Source organism: Pantherophis guttatus, chromosome 1 (genome assembly GCF_059756535.1).
Source record: "Pantherophis guttatus breed Tessera chromosome 1, ASM5975653v1, whole genome shotgun sequence".
Taxonomy (NCBI): domain Eukaryota; kingdom Metazoa; phylum Chordata; class Lepidosauria; order Squamata; family Colubridae; genus Pantherophis; species Pantherophis guttatus.
The window spans coordinates 266,723,725-266,742,424 of record NC_142063.1 but is presented as its reverse complement, the minus strand read 5'-3'; the positions used below and the strand labels follow the sequence as shown (position 1 = coordinate 266,742,424).

The following is an 18,700-nucleotide window of genomic DNA, read 5'->3' as shown; positions in this document are numbered from 1 at the left end:
TGCAGTATGGAAACGTGACAGGTTGCTTATAGGGCATATTCAACATGGGAAGATGCTTGGTTGTGTGGATGAGGCTTCAGGTAAGAATATATGTTATAATATTAAATATCAGTTGTAGACTAAAGAGATACAGTTGGCAAATAGCTCTGAGGACTTAAAAAAATTTACAGGCATAAAAGTAAAGTGAGAGCTGGCATAGCACATGCATCAGAGGTGGGTTTGAGCAGGTTCTGACCAGTTCTGGAGAACCAGTAGTGGAAATTTTGAGTAACTCGGAGAACCGGTAGTAAAAATTCTGACTGGCCCCACCCTCATCTATTCCAAGTCCCAGTTGATCAGGAGGAAATGGGGATTTTGCAGTATCCTTCCCCTGGAGTGGGGTGGGAATGGAGATTTTTCAGTATCCTTCCCCTGCTATGCCCACCAAGCCACGCCCACCAAGCCACACCCACAGAACCGGTAGTAAAAAATTTTGAAACCCATCACTGACATGCATAATAGGAAATAGTAGTTTGGGTATGAATGGGTGTTGTGAGAAGAAACTCAAAATGGACAATGGGTTTGGAAGAAGGCAAATTATTCTTGCAAGGCAATCCAGGAATCTCCTGCCCTAGTGGAAGACCACTGGATATCAAACCCAGGTATAGCTGTGTGATGCTTTTTGAAGCCTTTATCTTTGTGAAGACAATTTTGCCTTTTTCCTTGATTTTTTTTTTCAATCAATGTTGTTGAAATTGCAGGACCTAAACCCAGAGACAAGTTGTGCCAATATCTGCTCTTTCCCAAGTTATAACCCACAGTGCATATAATAAAGAAAACTACCACAACTAAAGGGTTATATTATGGGGAAATCACTTTCATTAACATCTATTTAAAATTTTAAAAATTCAACAATAAGACAAAGGGTAATGAATTGAGTTACGAAAGTGAAGCATAGCACCCTTTATTGCCAGGGTTGTTGAACAAAGGACTTACAACTTGCATTCATTAAATATGTGAATGGCCAGCTGTGTGACACACCAACGAGTAAAAGTTCATTCCAGTTCAAAATCTACAATTATACGATCACGGTAACCACACTACTTCCACTAGAGATGATTCATATGTTTAACTGCTGGTCCTCAGGGAAGGATTTGCTGTGTGATGTTTGCCAGTTGAACCTTCATATTTATGTCTCATTGATTTCAGTAGGATTACCTTGGTTATGTTGTGGTACGAACATGACAAAAATATAGGTCGAGTCTCTCCTTTCCCTGATTCTTTGCTGTTTGCCAAGCTCTGCCATGGGAATGGCTGCCGAGTGATACAAAGATTGGTGGTAGTTATGCCATGTGGGGTGTGCAGGTTTTCATACTTTACATACCATCGAGTCCTGGACACTCTCACTACGTTTTCTTTTACCCTTTGAATATTAGGGACTGATACAAAGCTGCAAAGCTTCGTTTTCAGATGGCTGCTTTTGGTTTGTGTTCTAGCTAACCTTACACAGATTAGCTTGCTGCAGGTGTGAAACAGGAAGCTGTACTGAAAGAGAGAGAGAAAGAGAGAGAGAGAGAGAGAAGCGAGCAGTACTTTTTCTCTAGGAGCTCCACATGAATCAATTTTAATTAGAGCATGTTATGCTTCAGCTCCTGGCTTTCCCATTTGCTGTGTAGCGAGCCTGTTTGAAAGATTGCATTCTATGGCAAGCTCTACCTCCATCTCTTCCTCCTCCTCCTCCTCCTCCTCCTCCTCTGTCTTTTGCAAATGTTACAACACCAATTGATATTTCCTCTTTTCTTTCTTTTCTGCATGCCTAGCAGATCCCTTTGCGTCAGAAGACAAGGAAGAAAAATCAAGGTACTGAGTCTGCTTTGTTCCTCTTTTTGTTTACATTGACATCTTGCTCATGTGAAACTGAGGGCTTTTCGAATCAGCTTGTGGTAGTGCTGGTGGCGGCTGCTATCTCGTACTCTGTTCAATTTTTGGTTTGACAGCGGAAAACAATGACATGCTCTTCATTTGGACTAAACTGCTTTGGTATGTCAAATAATGGTGTCTGTGTGTATATTGGGGTGTATGTGTGTGTGTGTGAAACAAGACAAATGTCTTATCAGCTGTGACCAATAATTTTGAAGCAAATCAGCTTCGAAGGATATTTTAGCCACATATTAATACTTGCTGGAGAGATCTCTAAGAGTAAAAACTAGCAGTTGATTTTCATTGGAAATATATTTCTCACTCTGAGGGATATTTCCTGAAAGCTTCACTTTCAATAATTTAACTTTGTGAACTGTTCATACCCTGAAAATCCTAGGGTGCATTTAAAAGTAAAAATAGTATTCTGCTTTTTTAAAAAAGTGACACTTGCTTCTAATCGCACAGGTTTTTGCACCATGAGTCGCCGAAGGATCTCATGTAAGGATCTCGGACTGGCTGATTGTCAGGGCTGGCTGTATAAAAAAAAAGAAAAAGGAGGCTTTATTGGCAACAAATGGAAAAAGTTTTGGTGTGTCCTGAAGGCTTCGTCTTTATACTGGTACAGCTATCAACTGGTAAGAATGTCAATCTCTTCATTTCTATAAATAAATTAAAATAGAATCTTGCTTCCCTACAATGAAATCCTGCCTAAAACTCAACAATATATATATATATGGGAAAGATGCTGTTTTCTGACGGGGATAGTGAGGTTGTCTGTTTTTTATGAAAAATATGTAAGTAAACTATATCTCATGTCAGCCAACAGCCAGAGAGAAGTTTGGGGCTTGTAACAAGAGAAGAATCCATTTATTCCCCACTTTTGTGCAATCAGCCTATCCACATTCTGTTTTCAAATGTAAGATAGAAAAGGGAAAATGTTATGACTGGAATATGTCAGAATGGCTACAGATCCTACTTCTTTCCCTCTATCCCTCTCTAAAGCTGGTACCAACCCCGCTGGCCTTCTGGAAGGCCCTTGAAACATGGTTTTATGAACTGGCTTGGGTATAACATGATAATGGAACCTGCTAGATGCTATGTATAACAATTAATGGAAAGCATCTTGGGATGATTCGCTGCTATTTTATTTTTTATTTGTTTTACCTTGTTTTTTTAAAATTCAAATTGGTTGTGTTAATGCTTTTTAATATATTTTTATTATTATCATTTTGAATGCCGTGCAAAGTCACTATGTGGGACGGGCGGCTACATCAATGTGACTGAATCGGTCAACAAATGAAAGCTCTGTGTGCTCTTTTTGTCTAACTGTGCTCACTAGCTTGATGCAAATGAATTTATAGATTGACAATCCAAGCAGTCTCTTTATTGGATATAAGCGTTTTATGTCCCACTTTCCTTATCCCATGTACAATTCACAGATGTCCTTTCCATTAGAGGAGTATTGTTCCAAGATGGCATTTTCTAAATAATTTAAATGTGTCCTTCATTTTTTAGGAAGTTACACTGATAAATTAGTGTCAGCAAAGCATAACATAAATAGTTTCTGTTTCTATTATTGTTATTATGTCAATTGGCCTTTATCTGTCTTTTCCACTCTTGTGGCCTCCATAGCACAATACCTATAATTTGTAGTTCCTGCCTTGTTTGGAGGTTATAGGACTTGTGTTTGAATATGGCTAAAATTTTCTTACCAATACTGCATTCATAAAGGTAATCTAGCATAATATTTTTTTAAAAAAAACTAGTTAGGAGGTTACTTATAGTTTAGATGTCTGGGCCCATGGTAAGCAGGACAAAACACCATTTCCCCAAGGTATAATTCATTTGAGACTCCAAGGTGATACTAGAAATATGGGTCAATTTAAATGTTGAGATTCTAATCCAATTAGAATACAGAAACAGCTCTTGTTGCCTTCTGGGAGTCAAGGTGCGAATGTTGTTTTGATATTTTTTAAAAATAAATGACATCAGTATCTCGTTGATCCATTGTAAGGTTTGGTAACTGTGGAGTCCTTGGTGCTCTCTTGGATATTTCCTTGGATACATTTTGTTATCAGACTAGATAACATCTTTAGTCCTAGATGAGTCAGTGACAGAGGTTTTCCTTGATTAAGAAGTTTGTTCTAAGAGAATCCTACTCTTAATCTATGGATATCACAGTATTTTTAGTGGTATCCTATTATATGATAGCATGGATAGTATGCATCAAAATTTTGGAGAGGAGTATGTCCTGATTAGGTTTGAAGATATGAAAAGCTGAAGTAGGGTTTATTACTGGCTTCCTTTTGCCTTTGTTTTAACTGTGTTGTTAAACAAATAGTTTCAATTTTGGTTTACTACTGCCTTGTACACCCACTGGCATATAGTCTTCCCCATCCACATCTTACTCAACTACCATTCCTTGCAGACTCTGTTTTCATTTCTAATTCCTGAGAGTTCTAATTCCTGAAAGAGTCCTGCCCATCAATATCTAGAGAGCTACAGATTCTTCACATCCTATTTGACTGATGGGATGATATTGATTTCCACCTGATGACTCCAAATGGTATCTCCAGGCTATTGTGGGAAAAGAATGCAGGACCTGGTAGGCTTTTGGCTTAGTCTAGCATGGCTTTTCTTATATTTTCATTGCCCTCTAGCAAGAATGATAAGAAGAACTCCATCTGCTATATGTTTTTTCTCAATTTATTTATTTAATATCCCGCTTTATTATTATTTTTAAATAAATAACTCAACGCACACGATACTCCTTCTTAATCCTATTTTCTCCACAACAATCCTGCAAGATGATTTGGGCTGAAAGAGAGTGACTGGCCCAAAGTCACAGGTAGTCAGATAGGGCTCCAGAATATTTTGCACAGCAACAGAATCGTTTAAGGATTGCCACTGAGAAAGACAGTGAGCAAGAAATGAATGAATTTGAAAAAAAAAATTATACATCTGTTGATTAGACTACAGAAAATGTATGATTTATTCATTACCTGTATTTCTAAACTGCCCTACTCCTCACAACTCAAGGTGATTTATTAAATATATGATTCAATTAATAGACTGAAAGTATAAAATATTTTGTGCTAATATAGCATAGCAGATGGGTTCCTGAATGTGATAAGAGAGGTATATGCTGGAACTGAACTACAAGCAAGGATAAACAGAATGTATAGGTTCAACACTGAACAGGTTATGACCATTTTGTTGTTTAAAGAATTGATGTATAAACATATCAAGGCTGTTTTGGTGATATTACAGACTTTTTGGCGAGGTACATGAATGTAGATTTTTGTATGAAGGTAACACCATGTTGTTGGTTGAAAACCTGAAATGAATATTAAATTGTATGATGCAAAAAGAAATATGGATCTGAAAACTAAAATATCAAAGGCAAACATATTTGTAGCCGACAGGAAAAATGGGGTGAATTATTGCATGAATAGAATATAAACATATACTTGTGTACTGTGGCAGATTGATTATTAAAGAGGGTAAAATTAATGGAAAAAGGTTAGGATGGGCAAATGTTAGTAGAATGGATAATAGATAATAAGTAGTCTGTTCTGAGAAATTATTATCGTCAAAGGAAAACGTCTGTGTATACAAACATGATTTTGCCATCTTGTTACAAAACATGAGAGCTAGATATGTTAAAAGAAATATAAAAAGTAAACTGAATGGAGAGGGAAGTATCTGTGGTAAACCATGAAGAAAACTAAAGATAGACAAGTGCTAAATTATATAGACTGAATATAAAATGATATAAAACAGATATAAAAAAGATACATTGCAGTGGGTTGGTCTATAGACGGAATGAACAAGGACTGGATTGAAAAGCAAATACAGGAAGAAAATGGAATGAACTGAGAAGAGAGGAAAATGAAATTGGATGGAGTTGATGAAATCCTAACAGTACAGAAGTGAGGAATTTAAAGGTCAAAATGGCAGTGCCTGAAATAATACGTAGATGTGATAGGAGCAGGGACTGTCTGAAGAGATGAAAAGAAGTGGAGAATTATAATGAATATTGTTAATTGACAAATTATTTCTTCCCTCCCTCCTTTTTATTATTTCTTATCTCTTTCCTGCCCCAAGGTGCTTTTTCCCCCAAGAGGCAACTGGACTTTCGGGTTTTTCTTTGAAAATGTTTCGCTTCTCATCCAAGAAGCTTCTTCAGCTTCTTTTTTTCAAGAGTCCAGTTGCCTATTGAAAAAAAAATCACCTTTGGGACAACCATGACTTGGATGGCTGAGAATCTCCATAGACATGTATCTCTTTCCTGCACTCTGCATTATATTGCTTAGCTTAAAAGGGAATGTGATGACTATATATGTACGTAGGACAAGGCTGGGAATAAGATTTTGGCTGTGGGCTGCTAAGTCCTCAGAGCATTACCACCACAATAAGACCTATATTGTCCCTATAGAGAGGTTTGGGGCTTATTCTTTTGATAGTGTACACTGGAGACATTCTGAACACCTCAGCAATCTTTAAGCACTATTCTGTCTTCTATCCAGCCTCTAAAAGTTTGGAACTGAAGAATTGATTATTTAATGCTTCTTGCAGGAGGTACCATGGATGACCAGACTAAAACTGCAACCAGCAGCTATCTTTACTGAATAGTGAAGGAAAGAGAGATTTTGATAATTAAATTTTGTCTGATCATGATGGCTGTGCAAATAGAAATCTCTTAGTTGTTCCATAGAAGTCTTGCTCTTTTTAGGTTAAAGCTAAAGGTTCCCCTCACACATGTGTGCTAGTTGTTCCCAACTCTAGGGGGCGGTGTTCATCTCTGTTTCAAAGCTGAAGAGCCAGCGCTGTCCAAAGATGTTTCCGTGGTCATGTGGCCGGCATGTCTAAATGCCAAAGGAACGCTGTTACCTTCCCACCAAAGGTGGTCCCTATTTCTCTATTCCTTTTGCATTTTTTACATGCTTTCGAACTGCTAGGTTGGCAGAAGCTGGGACAAGTAACGGGAGCTCACCCCGTTACGCGGCACTAGGGATTCAAACCACTGAACTGCCGACCTTTCGATTGACAAGCTCAGTGTCTTAGCCACTGAGCCACTGCATCCCTTTTTAGGTTACTACTCCACAAATGATTTTTCATGAATAAAGAGCAACTAAAAGTTCAGCCATCTTACCTAAGAAATGCTCTTATAAGTTGAAACATGTGGTGCTCCAAGTATTTAAGGCACCAATCACATGTGCAGACATGTGTCTCTCCCACCTAATAGTCACATAGTGGAAAACAATGGATTTCTTTGGTCATGTGGCTAACCTCAGGCTCTCTAAACCCAGCATAAAATAAGGACTTGAAATTAAATAACCTCACAATTATAGAATGATCTTTTATGCCCAAGGGAGAGAGATTGATTATCTGTGAGAAGGAAAAAGTTTTTCCATGAATGCCTGTTAGTGGAAGACCCCAGACCTCAGGAGCAAAGAAATTATTTGTAGTACTATAAACAGAACTTATGATTCAGGTTTCACTTCCACATGGAAACAAGTCAGTTAACTGCCAAGCAAAGACAATTGCTGTGCAAGCATTCACTTTCTTTGTATCACTATGAGATGAAATGCTCTAATGCATTCATAATGTCTTTGACTAAGGAAGATATTCCAATAATGGGAATGCTTTCTTGATCCCAGTGCCACATTGAGGTCTTAAATTCCATTGTTTTTGGTTATCAGAGATGGAGACAGCTAGAACCCAAAGCCTCTTGGTTGAGGAAGACTATGCACTGTATCCTAACCACGTTGGCCAGATATAACTTTTGGGTTTCAGATAGTGGTAAGCATCTGACCAGCATTTATTAGCATTTATTTTTCTTGGGGCTTCCCTGTAAAAAGATGACTTCTGTTAGCAAAAGTGCATTGGAGATAAACAGTGCAAGGCTGTTTTATGTCTCCCTATAGAAATAGAGTTTTCAAGATCAAAAGTTTTTTCTGCAAGCAGAAACTGTAATTGCAACCTAGCACCCATTATTTTCTGGGGTTTTAGGAATATGGTGATTTGTAACCTTTGCTATTCTCTGCAATCCTATTTTCACTTCACATTCAAATGTTGTAAATGGAAATTTTAGGCACTGATCTGTTTGTGGAGGCAGATACCTTAGTCACAGAAACATGGTTCATCCTTCGATTGCCCAGCCAGCCATGCTTGCTTTATGCTTCTTCAGGATGGGAAATAATATTTTTTATAAAGGAAGATGACTATTGTCTTTGAACAATATCTTTTGTTGCCCAGAGATTCTGGGAAATGTAACTTAGCAACAGCAGATTGGTGCAGTATATCTCCTAGTCTATTAGTAAGCTTCCAGAGAATATAAGTATTTGTTAGGCTTTTAAATTAATTCAGCCTACATTTTGCCCTTTCCACACATATTTGCCAATTACATGAGGGTCAATTCTCATTGAATCACACAGGCTGTTAGCAAATAGGGATCTACTTTAGATTTTAGTAAATCCTGAAACGAACCGTGCAAAGTCAGACAGATTGACTGATTGATTGATTATTGCTATCGAGTTGTTTTTGAATCCTAGCAACCACATAGAATAGACTTTCTCCAGGATGATTTATCCTGTTCATCCATCATTGCTGTAACTGAGTCCATCCACCTTGTGACTGTTCATCCTCTTCTTCCCTTGCCTTCTGCCTTTACCTGTGTTAAATTCTTTCCCAGAGAACTAGGAATTCTTTTCAAAAACAATGCGCTATTGCTTAGTGCATTGTAAGCCGCCCTGAGTCTCCGGAGAAGGGCGGCATATAAATCAAATTTAAAAACAAAACAAAACCCACAAATGTGAATCTGAATTCCCCTAAAGTATTGTTAATGATTCAGAATAGGTAAAATAATAGAGAAAGGGATTGCTTTTATTATTTATTTATTTTATGCACCTGATAGGTGTTTAGCTGACCTGGTGAACCAGTTTGTGTAAACAAAGCTAGTGCAAGGGATGCATGGCCTTCAAAACTCTTTATATTGGAAAAAAGACAATTAGACAAGGAGAGAGAGTTTTGTTACTGATGGGTCTATTTTCTAACCACAGTAAATGGTTTACCAAAAACTGTCCAACAGGTCTGCTTTAGGGGTTGCATGTTATATTAGCTTCCAGCTAATAATTCTTATGAAAGTGGGGATATTAAAAAAAGGGGTTTTATGAAATTGTGTATTTTGACAAGAACTTGTTCATGTTCTTCTGTTTCTAACAGGGTTTGTTCCATATCCATCTAGCCAGGGGTGAAATGTAAAATTTGTTACTACAGGTTCTGTGGGCTTGGCTTGGTGGTGGTGGGTAATGTGACTGGGTGGGCATGGCCATCTTTTTTTTAAAAAAACTTTTCAAACCATTTTTTCTAATGCTTTGAAAAGCCTCTGCTGATCAGAAATTCAGCTGGGATTGTCAGAGACTTTTCAAAGCATTTTTTTAACCACCTCTTCGGCCAGGAGGTTGCAGAAAAAAATGCTTTGAAAAGCCTCTGACGATCCCAGCTGAGCCACACGATCATCAGAGGCTTTTTTTAAAAAAACTTTTAAAAGCATTTTTTTGTCGGAAGGAAAAAAAAAGTCTCTGATGATCATGCGGCTCAGCTGGGCATGGTGGGGGGGCGGGGCGCAGGGATTGCTACTGGTTCTCCGAACCACCCGCCACCATTGCTACCGGATCGGGCAATCCAGTCTGAACCGGGAGCATTTCACCCCTGCATCTAGCCTCTCTTCCCTAATTGACAATAGGAACAGTTTAACAGACCGCACGGAAGATATTAAATAGTGTTTAGTTCACTAGCACCCGAACCAGTTTTTCTTAACTTTTGTTTGCTAATGTTTTTGACCAAGGAATGGGCAGCTGATTCACACTCCATTTACATTTGAAGATAATAAAAATTAATGAACTGATCTTTCTAAAACCTTGCAGGCTTCTTAGTTGGTGCCATTTATGTGAGAAATGCAGCTTTCATAAGTACAAAAATCCACTAGTTTTACTCCTGGAGAGAATGGATTTTATAGCACACTCTACAATATACTCTATATTAGAGCATACTCTAATATAAAACATGGGAATGAGAATTATTTCTGCACCTTCCACTAGAAAGATACATAGTCAATGGTATATCAGTCATCAATCTTCTTCTTTACTTCCCCTTTTGAAATATCTTAGAAGCAGATGACTTAGCCACTCTCTCATAATAGGAATGGTATCTACTGTCTTACACTGAATGATGTGCTCATATACACCCATGGTAACTTCATACAGGTAGTCCTCGACTTACGACCACATTTGAGCCCAAAATTTCTGTTGTTAAGTGAAATGTTTGTTAAGTGAATTTTGCCGCATTTTATGACCTTTCTTGCCACAGTTGTTAAGTGAATCATTGCAATTGATAAGTTAGTAACCTGGTTGTTAAGTGATTCTGGCTTCCCCATTGACCTTGCTTATGAGAAGGTTGCAAAAAGTGATCACACAACCTTGGGACATAAAATATGAACCAGTTGCCAAGCATCTGAATTTTGATCATGCGATCTTGGGGAGGCTGTAAAGGTTGTAACTGTGAAAAAAGGTCAAAAGTCACTTTTTTCAGTGCCGTTGTAACTTTGAACAATCACTGTTGTAAGTTGAGGACTATCTACATTTGCTTGTATATGTTTGTTTTGTTTACACCAGAATTTATCTGAATTTCTGCAGCTCTATCAGAGTACACAGTTAGTTCGGATTTTACAGCTGTCCAGAATCCTATGAGCTAGTAAATAAATCCCTGTCTTGTCCAATTAAATAACTGCAAATTAAATAACATTTGAGCATAAGAATGCAGGGAGCAAAGGTCCTATACAGTATATTTCATCCCTATTTGTTATATACTACTGGAAATAATTCTTCAGAATATACTATAGTTTACAATTTAGCTCAAGCAGCTAAAATATCTTTTCCATAATGTGAACCGTGATATGAAGTTCAATCAATTTCCAATATCTAATTTTGATTAATAACATGGCATATATTAATATTTTGTGGGCTTTTCCCCCCTCAGGCAGAGAAAGCAGAAGGCTTCCTCAACCTTCCCAACTTCACAGTGGATCAAGCAACAGAATGCAAGAAAAAACAGTAAGTCTATCATTCTATTTTGGTCTTTGGGAAAGTTACAAATTATTTTGAAGTTACAGTGAATTAAGAAGAATAAAGCAGAAGTTGGGATTGAACATTGCTTAAATAGTAATCTATGCAAACCCATGATATTGCTTTATTCTGGAAAAAGGAGAGAACAATATTGAGGCCTGATAGATTTTCAAAAAGTTTGTATTTCATTACAATTATTAGAATTTATACATAAGATTATCCTAGGTTAATGGTTGTTTCCAACTCTTGACGCAGTATGGATTTAAGATGAAATGTGAGATTGAGATTGCCCAAGTCATCTTGAGAGCAGAATCTTCTTAACTCCCTTGAATTACCTGGACCCCCACGATTGTGATAGTCTTTGAAATACCTCACGGAACTAGGTTTAAGGGATATTTCACTGTATTGAAATGTTTCTGATTCTTTCATTCAGCCTAACTTTTAGAAAGTCTAATACTTTCCCCTATATTTTAATTTGTTTTGGAAGCGCGATGAAGATCACACATCCACAAATCAAGACATTCTATTTTGCAGCAGAAAATGCCCAGGAAATGAATATGTAAGTAAAAATAAATACCCAACTTCAGTTTCTTTCAGTGGATTGATTGTATTGTTTTGATTATTATTTCTATGTAGACTGTTGTCTAAAGTGTCAGTTCAATGGCACTAGTTAAGGTGATGGCCTAGAAACCAGGAGACTGTGAGTTCTAGCCCCACTTTAGGCTTAAAAACTAACTGGGTGATTTTGGGTCAGTCACTTTCTCTCTCAGTCCAACTTACCTCACAGGACTGTTGTGACCAAAATAGGTTGAGGGTGGAATATTATGTATGTTCACTGTGTGGAGTTATTTATAGGCAGGATAAAAAAAAAGTATAAAAAATAAAATAATAAAAAACATAACATAAACAAAACTTCATAACTGATCACATATCTTCATGGCTGAATGTAAAATCAATTAGGACTTTACTACTTTTTCGTTTTCTCATCCTCTGGTCTGTGCAAACAAAGTCAACTCCATCTTTGCTATGTCTCAATAGTTTCTGAGTAAAATGCACACAGGGAGATTGCAAACAGGGAAAGTTAAACTTCTCAGTTCTCCATTCAGTTCAAGAAACATGTCAGGAAACTGTATAAATGTTTTATAGAAATAATAAATAAATTTGAATTGGGAAGAAGGAGCCACTTTGCCAACCTAATTGTATACGGGGCTAATGATGGAGAGCCATCACCCACTCATTAATGTGCCAATGAGGCCTTCTTGTCTTTTTCCTTCCTGCCCCAAGGGATAAGGCTTCATGGAAGAGTTAGGACCATGTAGAATGCATCAAGGGTGCAAACTAGATTATTGCTACATTATTTTGTTTATACAGTTTCAGCCACCACTGAACTTATATCACATGTCTCCAGAGGTGATAGCCCTTGGACAGTATTGTCAGGAAGCACAGCTTGGGTGCAAAGCTGGGTGGACTTTGGGTAGTATCTGGATTCTAGACTTCCATGGAACCCAGGCTGCAGCCTATGCTAGGAATCCCCAAAGAAGATTGTGGGAAATCTGTTGTCAAGAAAACGGAACAATTATATCTCTGAAGCCACCAGGAGTTGGTTGAAGGCCATTTTTGCCTTTATCCTAGTGTATGGAATACACCAGGCAGAGGGATTCCTGCTTAAAGAATGCTGTGTTCCGAAAACAACTATCTGTGCAAATGAGAAATTGAATATAACCTATACTTGAAGGTTTGTTTTGAGATATACAGCAGTGGAAGTGCAAATAAATATCTTCAATTATTTCCATTTGAGTGAAGATCTTTAATAGGGATTATGTCTGCTTGGTAGGTTTGATTGATTACTTAAATACACACTGTGGTAAATTATCAATTTACGTGAACGCATACTCTACTACTCTACTCTACGACAGACTTGATATGGCATTCTATTCAAATGTATCTCAATTTTAAATTTCAGATGGCTAAATAAATTAGGTGTGGCAGTCCTAGACCAACAGGCTAATAAAAAGAATGAAGAAGGTAAGTTCAGATGTCAACTTTTTACAAGGAATCTCGCTGTACTTTTGTATATGAAGACTATTGTATATGTGCTTTTTTATATGTATACTATTTGGGGAAAAAATCAATAGGGAGTTTAAATATTTGATTAGACCAAAATGAATCCTTAGTATTGAACAACTCCTTACATTTTGCAGGATAGGGACAGGATTAGTTCTGGGATATGGGACGACTTGGTTCAGTGTGCATTCTTAAACCATGTGACATGATTTCTGTTTGTACCAACACAAAGAATATAACAGTTACCTTCAGTTTTCATGCTCTGATATCAGCTAAAAAACGTACAAAAGCACACACGAGCATGCACATTTTAGATTAAAATGTGTGCAAACATTCATTAATAGGATCAAGCGAGTACAAAATGCTCATTTAAGGAGAAATGTATCAGACTGCATATTTTATGGGCAAATGCACTAAAATTATACGTATGGTTGTGTAATATTCTTTTTTAAATCACAGGGTGAGGTCTTTGCAAGTTCACAGAGCAGATTCAGCAATGAAAAGGCTTAAAATGTTAGGCTGTTTCAAAATATATCAGTTTCTTCGTTCCTAGTCAAGGCTTTTGCCATTGTGCCAATTCAATTAATCTGTGTAGAAGATGCCCAAAACACTGGGTGTCTTGTGGCTACAAACTGTTGCTGTATTAAACCTCTTAATAGCCCCAGCCAATAAACCTAATGAAGAGAGATGTTTGAATTGGAGATAAAAGGAGAACAATTTTGGCCAGAGAAGAAATTAATCAATCTCTGGATTACTGTGAGTTGTTAGGCAAAATTATAAAGACCTAATACCTCAACCCGATGAAGGGAATCATGCTCAAGTGACTCAAGTCCCAGTTACAGTGATTCCAGTTCCCATGAGCCATAGCTAATTCCAAAGTCAATTCCAATATAGACTGAACGTATCTCATTCCATTCTAAGAGATGTAATCACAATGTTTCCGGTGATTAGAAACGTAGTTTACACAAGGATTTCATTTGCTCCTGTACAGTGACTTTTGCATTGCCTTTGTGAACAATTGGCTACGTCTCTTGTTGTTTCTTGCTACAAGAGGCTTCATACGTCTATTCTATTTTATTCTATTCTGTTCTGTTCTGTTCCGTTCCCTTCCGTTCCCTTCCCTTCTCTTCCCTTCCCTTCCCTTCCCTTCCTTTCCCTACTCTACTCTACTCTACGTTCTGTTCTGTTCTGTTCTGTTCTGTTCTGTTCTGTTCTGTTCTCTACTCTACTCTACTCTACTCTACATTCTATTCTATTCTATTCTATTCTATTCTATTCTATTCTATTCTATTCTATTCTACTCTACTCTACTCTACTCTACTCTACTCTTTGTTCTGTTCTGTTCTGTTCTGTTCTATTCTATTCTATTCTATTCTATTCTATTCTATTCTATTCTATTCTATTCTATTCTATTCTATTCTATTCTGAAGGTGGGTACGAAAAAACAAGAAGTTTCTTGTCAAAAAAAATTACTTGGAAAGTAATTTGCATTCAAAATTCCATTTCTGAATGATAGGGTCAGAAATCAATATGTTCTGCTTTCAATTAAAGTAATCATGAAAATGTTTTATTTTACAGGGCATTAAATAGAATGTCTTCCACATTTTTAATGGTTGCAATCTTGTTTCAGAATGCTATAGTGAAAGTGAGCATGAAGATCCAGAAATAAATGCAGAGACACCACCCCCTCCATATTCAGATCAGTTGCTGCTGTCTGATTTGGTATGAATTATAGTAATTAACTTGCTTCCATTTGCTAAATGGCGTGTCCAAATGTCATCCTCTACAGTTTAAAAGATAGCTTCCAAGATAGGCAATGCGTAGAAAGAGTTGTGAATTGTTTATTCTGTTTAAAATCAGTCATGTGACGAAAGAAACGTTAAGCAAATCACTAGGGTTTTTGTTTCTTTTAAAGAATCATTTATTTTAAACATTTTATACTATCAGCCATGTACGGTAATCCTCTCCAGGCAGTTTATAATTTCAAAATGCATAGAAAATTCAAGATGATGGCCAGGATGGTATAATCAAAGCACTATATATACAAAGGTGGACTTTTGATCAAACGTCAAGGGCAGCCCTGTTGGCTTTTAAAAAATAAAAACCTTGCACAGTGGGATGCAAGGAATTTAGTGTAAAAGTTTAAAGGATCATCATACAAGCACACCATGGTCCTCTTGCCTTACAAGAGTTTGATTTATTTATCAAAGAATTAACAGACACACACAAAAATAAGGCCAGATGCACACCATGGATTTTATGGCCTGCAATGTCCCGGGTTTTAATGGTCTACCTTCTCTCTTATCCAGTCCAGAATACCCCCACCCCAGCACTGAATTACCTTTCACAAAGCTGCTGATTTTGCTTTGCTTTCCCCCCTTTTTCCCAATAATAAGGACTATTGTGGTTGTTTTTCTGTTGTGCTTGAGTGTCCCTGCTCCTGCTGATCTTCCCTTGAGCTGATCCATGGAGGAGTATTTAAGAGCACCATTAGCAAGGGTAGCTCTCTTTTTCTGCTCTCCTTTTACCATGTTTTCTTTCCTTGGGGAAGAAAAAGTAAAAAAACAAGTAGACACATTACGGATTGGAATATGATGCAGAGCATCAGGAAAGGAACATAAAAATGGCATCTTCAATTGAAGGGGAGATTAGAGATGATGGGAGCTAGGAAGGAGGCTAGAAGAAACAGTAGTTTCTTAGTATTCTCCAGGTCTCAAGGGAATACAGTAAGATATTTGGGTTGTGCTTCTTCTTGAAGCCAATCAGCATCTATAATGAGTTTCTCAACCTCAACAATTTTAAGTTGTTTGGACCTCAAGTCCCAGAATTCCCCAGCAAGTATGTTGACTGGGAAATTCTGGGAGTTGAGGTCCATGTATGTTAAAATTGCTAAAGTTGAGAAATACTGGGATATGTGATAGAACGAAGAGGCTCCATGGAAAGAATATTTTAGCCAGTATTAGTAAGAACTTACCAAAAGAATCACAGTCAGACAAACTTCTCATGTTTGATTTAGAGAACAAACCAGAGGTGTGTTCCAGCAGGTTCTGACCAGTTCTGGAGAACCGGTAGCGGAAATTTTGAGTAGTTCAGAGAACCGGTAGTAAACATTCTGACTGGCCCCACCCCATCTATTCTCTGCCTCACAATTCCCAGCTGATTGGGAGGAAATGGGGATTTTGCAGTAACCTTCCCCTGGAGTGGAGTGGGAATGGAGATTTTACAGTATCCTTCCCCTGCCACGCCCACCAAGCCACGCCCACCAAGCCACACCCACAGGACCAGTAGTAAAAAAATTCGAAACCCACTACTGGAACAAACCTTTCAAAATAGCATCTTCTGGACTATGCACCTGATTATTCTAGTTCCAGTGAGAGAGAAATGTTGTTTGAAACCTCTATGGTTCCTTTTTAAAAAACAAACGTAATGTATCTGAGACAGACTCTACGAAAGCTTTGAGGATTAAAATGATTTGAGCTGCCTCAGTGTTTATCCTGAATAATGGTTCCACATAATTCAGACAGCCCAGATTCTAGTTGTTATCCCCAAATCATGACTTCAAAATATTCACCAGTGAGGTATTTTACATATAATTAATGGCCTTTTGCTGGGGGAATGGAGAGATGCCTGGCTCATACAGGTTTTAGCCTTGTCAAGTTCGCAAATATCAAATAAGGAATTACGATATTAGAACAGAGGGCCATGCAAGTCACAATATTTTCTCCTAATAGTTTTCTGCTGTTTTAATAAAATAAGGTAATCCTTTCTAGCTGCCTCCAACTCAGTTCAATTCTGTGGCAAAGAACAGGTGCATATGCGTGCCCACATGCACACACATGCACCCATACACAAATGTGCGCACATACAAACATGCACATTGCCTATGCAAGTCCGTGGTAGAAAAAAATAAATTCAATTAAACACACATATTTCTATTTTATGGTGAAAAAGGTCTGTAATTCTGAAAACCTTCTTAGGAGAGGAAGAGGCTATTGTTGCCTGTTTTCGTCTTTTATCCTGCTGCTTTCCTATACTATTCTGAGAGGTCCTCCAAATTTCAGAACAGATGGCAAAAATGTACAGGTGGTCCTCGACTTACAACCACAATTGAGACCCCCAGGACACCGCAACTGTCAAAAATGTGAACCAGTTGCCAAGCATCTGAATTTTGGTCACATGACCGCAGGGATGCTGCCATGGTCATAAGTGCGGAAAACAGTCATAAGACACTTTTTTTCAATTCTGTTCTAACTTCAATCAGTCAGTAAATGAACTGTTGTAAATCGAGGACTACCTGTACCAATAAAAAACATCATCTTGCCCTTGAGAAGAGCACTTCCTGTGGAAACTCTGGGCCTAAACCTGAAAATGCTCTCTAAAAATGACTGGTGGCCAACCAATTCTTGAGTAGGCCCCAAATTTAACAAGGGACATATTGTAGGAAATGAATGTCTTTCTGGGTCAAAGTGCTTAGAGTCACGCCATACATGTACAAGAGGCTGGATATTTTTGTCCAATTTTTAAGGGATGGGGTATTATTTTTCTTTGCTTTAAAAATGTGTTAAGCTCAGGATTAATATTGTAGTTTTCATCTGTCTTCTGCCTCAGAATTGCTGCAAGGGGTGGTTAGCCCTGTTGAGACCACAGGATACAGTTGTCTCCAGAGATATTAGAAGGATGAAATGAGAGTAGTCCTAAGTTCCAGACATCTAGCTACTCAAGGACCTGTATGAAAGCAAATTTATTGATTCTTGGCAATAACAATAATACAAATATTTATTTTTTATTTGTTTTGGAAAACAGGCCCAACAAGAGCTTTCCTCAACGTCACATCTTTTAAATGACCTACCACAGTCCTTATCTTCCCCAGAAAGCAGTACGATGAAATCCCCAGGCTCCTCTTCTTCCTCATTGTGCAATCTATTGCATTCAGAGAGACAGTCGTGGCTGGACTTAATTAATAGCTCTTCTGCTCAAGAAGAAGTGGACAATCAACCTCCAGCTGCCTCTGGTGACTCTGCAGACACTGATTGCCGGTTGACAGACTGTAATGAAAGAGTGGAAAGCGGTACCAGCAGATCCAAGGAAAACAGTCCGATTACAGGGAATGAAGACAAATCTTCATTAGGCAAGGCCAACGATAACTTAGCTGTACCTGGAAAAATAGCATCAGCAACTCTAAGTAAAGGTGAGTAACACAAAAAAAGCAACCCTATACATTATTCTAGTATCTCCTCCACTTTTGCTTTTAATCCATTTTTTAAATCAAAGTTCTCTTACGAAATTAAAAGATAGTGTGAAAACACAATACAGTTAATCCTTGCTTAAAAACCGGTCACTCAGTAACATTTGAAAGTAGGCCCGTTTTTCTTTCTCACCTGTCTCCAGATCCTCTCTATGCATCTGGGGAGGGCGAAAACAGCCTTCCCCATCCCCTGACTAGGTGGCTCAGTGGCTAAGACACTAAGCTAAGACACTAAGACACTAAGCTTGTCAATCAGAAAGGTTGGCAGTTCGGTGGTTCGAATCCCTAGCACAGGTCTCCTGCGTGAGCAGGGGGTTGGACTAGATGACCTCCAAGGTCCCTTCCAACTCTGTTACTGTTAAAC

General features: G+C 37.9%; 1 protein-coding gene across 3 annotated transcripts in view; it reads left to right on the top strand.

The window, feature by feature from the left end:
- IPCEF1 (interaction protein for cytohesin exchange factors 1) overlaps nt 1-18,700 on the top strand; it is a 37,576-nt gene that overhangs the window by 12,853 nt on the left and 6,023 nt on the right. For 2 of the 3 annotated variants that reach the window (XM_034428597.3, XM_087882853.1), the window contains 7 exons: nt 1,803-1,839; nt 2,365-2,534; nt 10,942-11,015; nt 11,515-11,586; nt 12,991-13,052; nt 14,722-14,813; nt 17,895-18,279. In XM_034428597.3, coding sequence (XP_034284488.1) covers nt 1,803-1,839; nt 2,365-2,534; nt 10,942-11,015; nt 11,515-11,586; nt 12,991-13,052; nt 14,722-14,813; nt 17,895-18,279 — 892 coding nt within the window. Of the gene's footprint in view, nt 1-1,802; nt 1,840-1,911; nt 2,020-2,364; nt 2,535-10,941; nt 11,016-11,514; nt 11,587-12,990; nt 13,053-14,721; nt 14,814-17,894; nt 18,280-18,700 lie in introns of those variants that run through there. The other variant, XM_034428598.3, reaches the window with a different exon arrangement.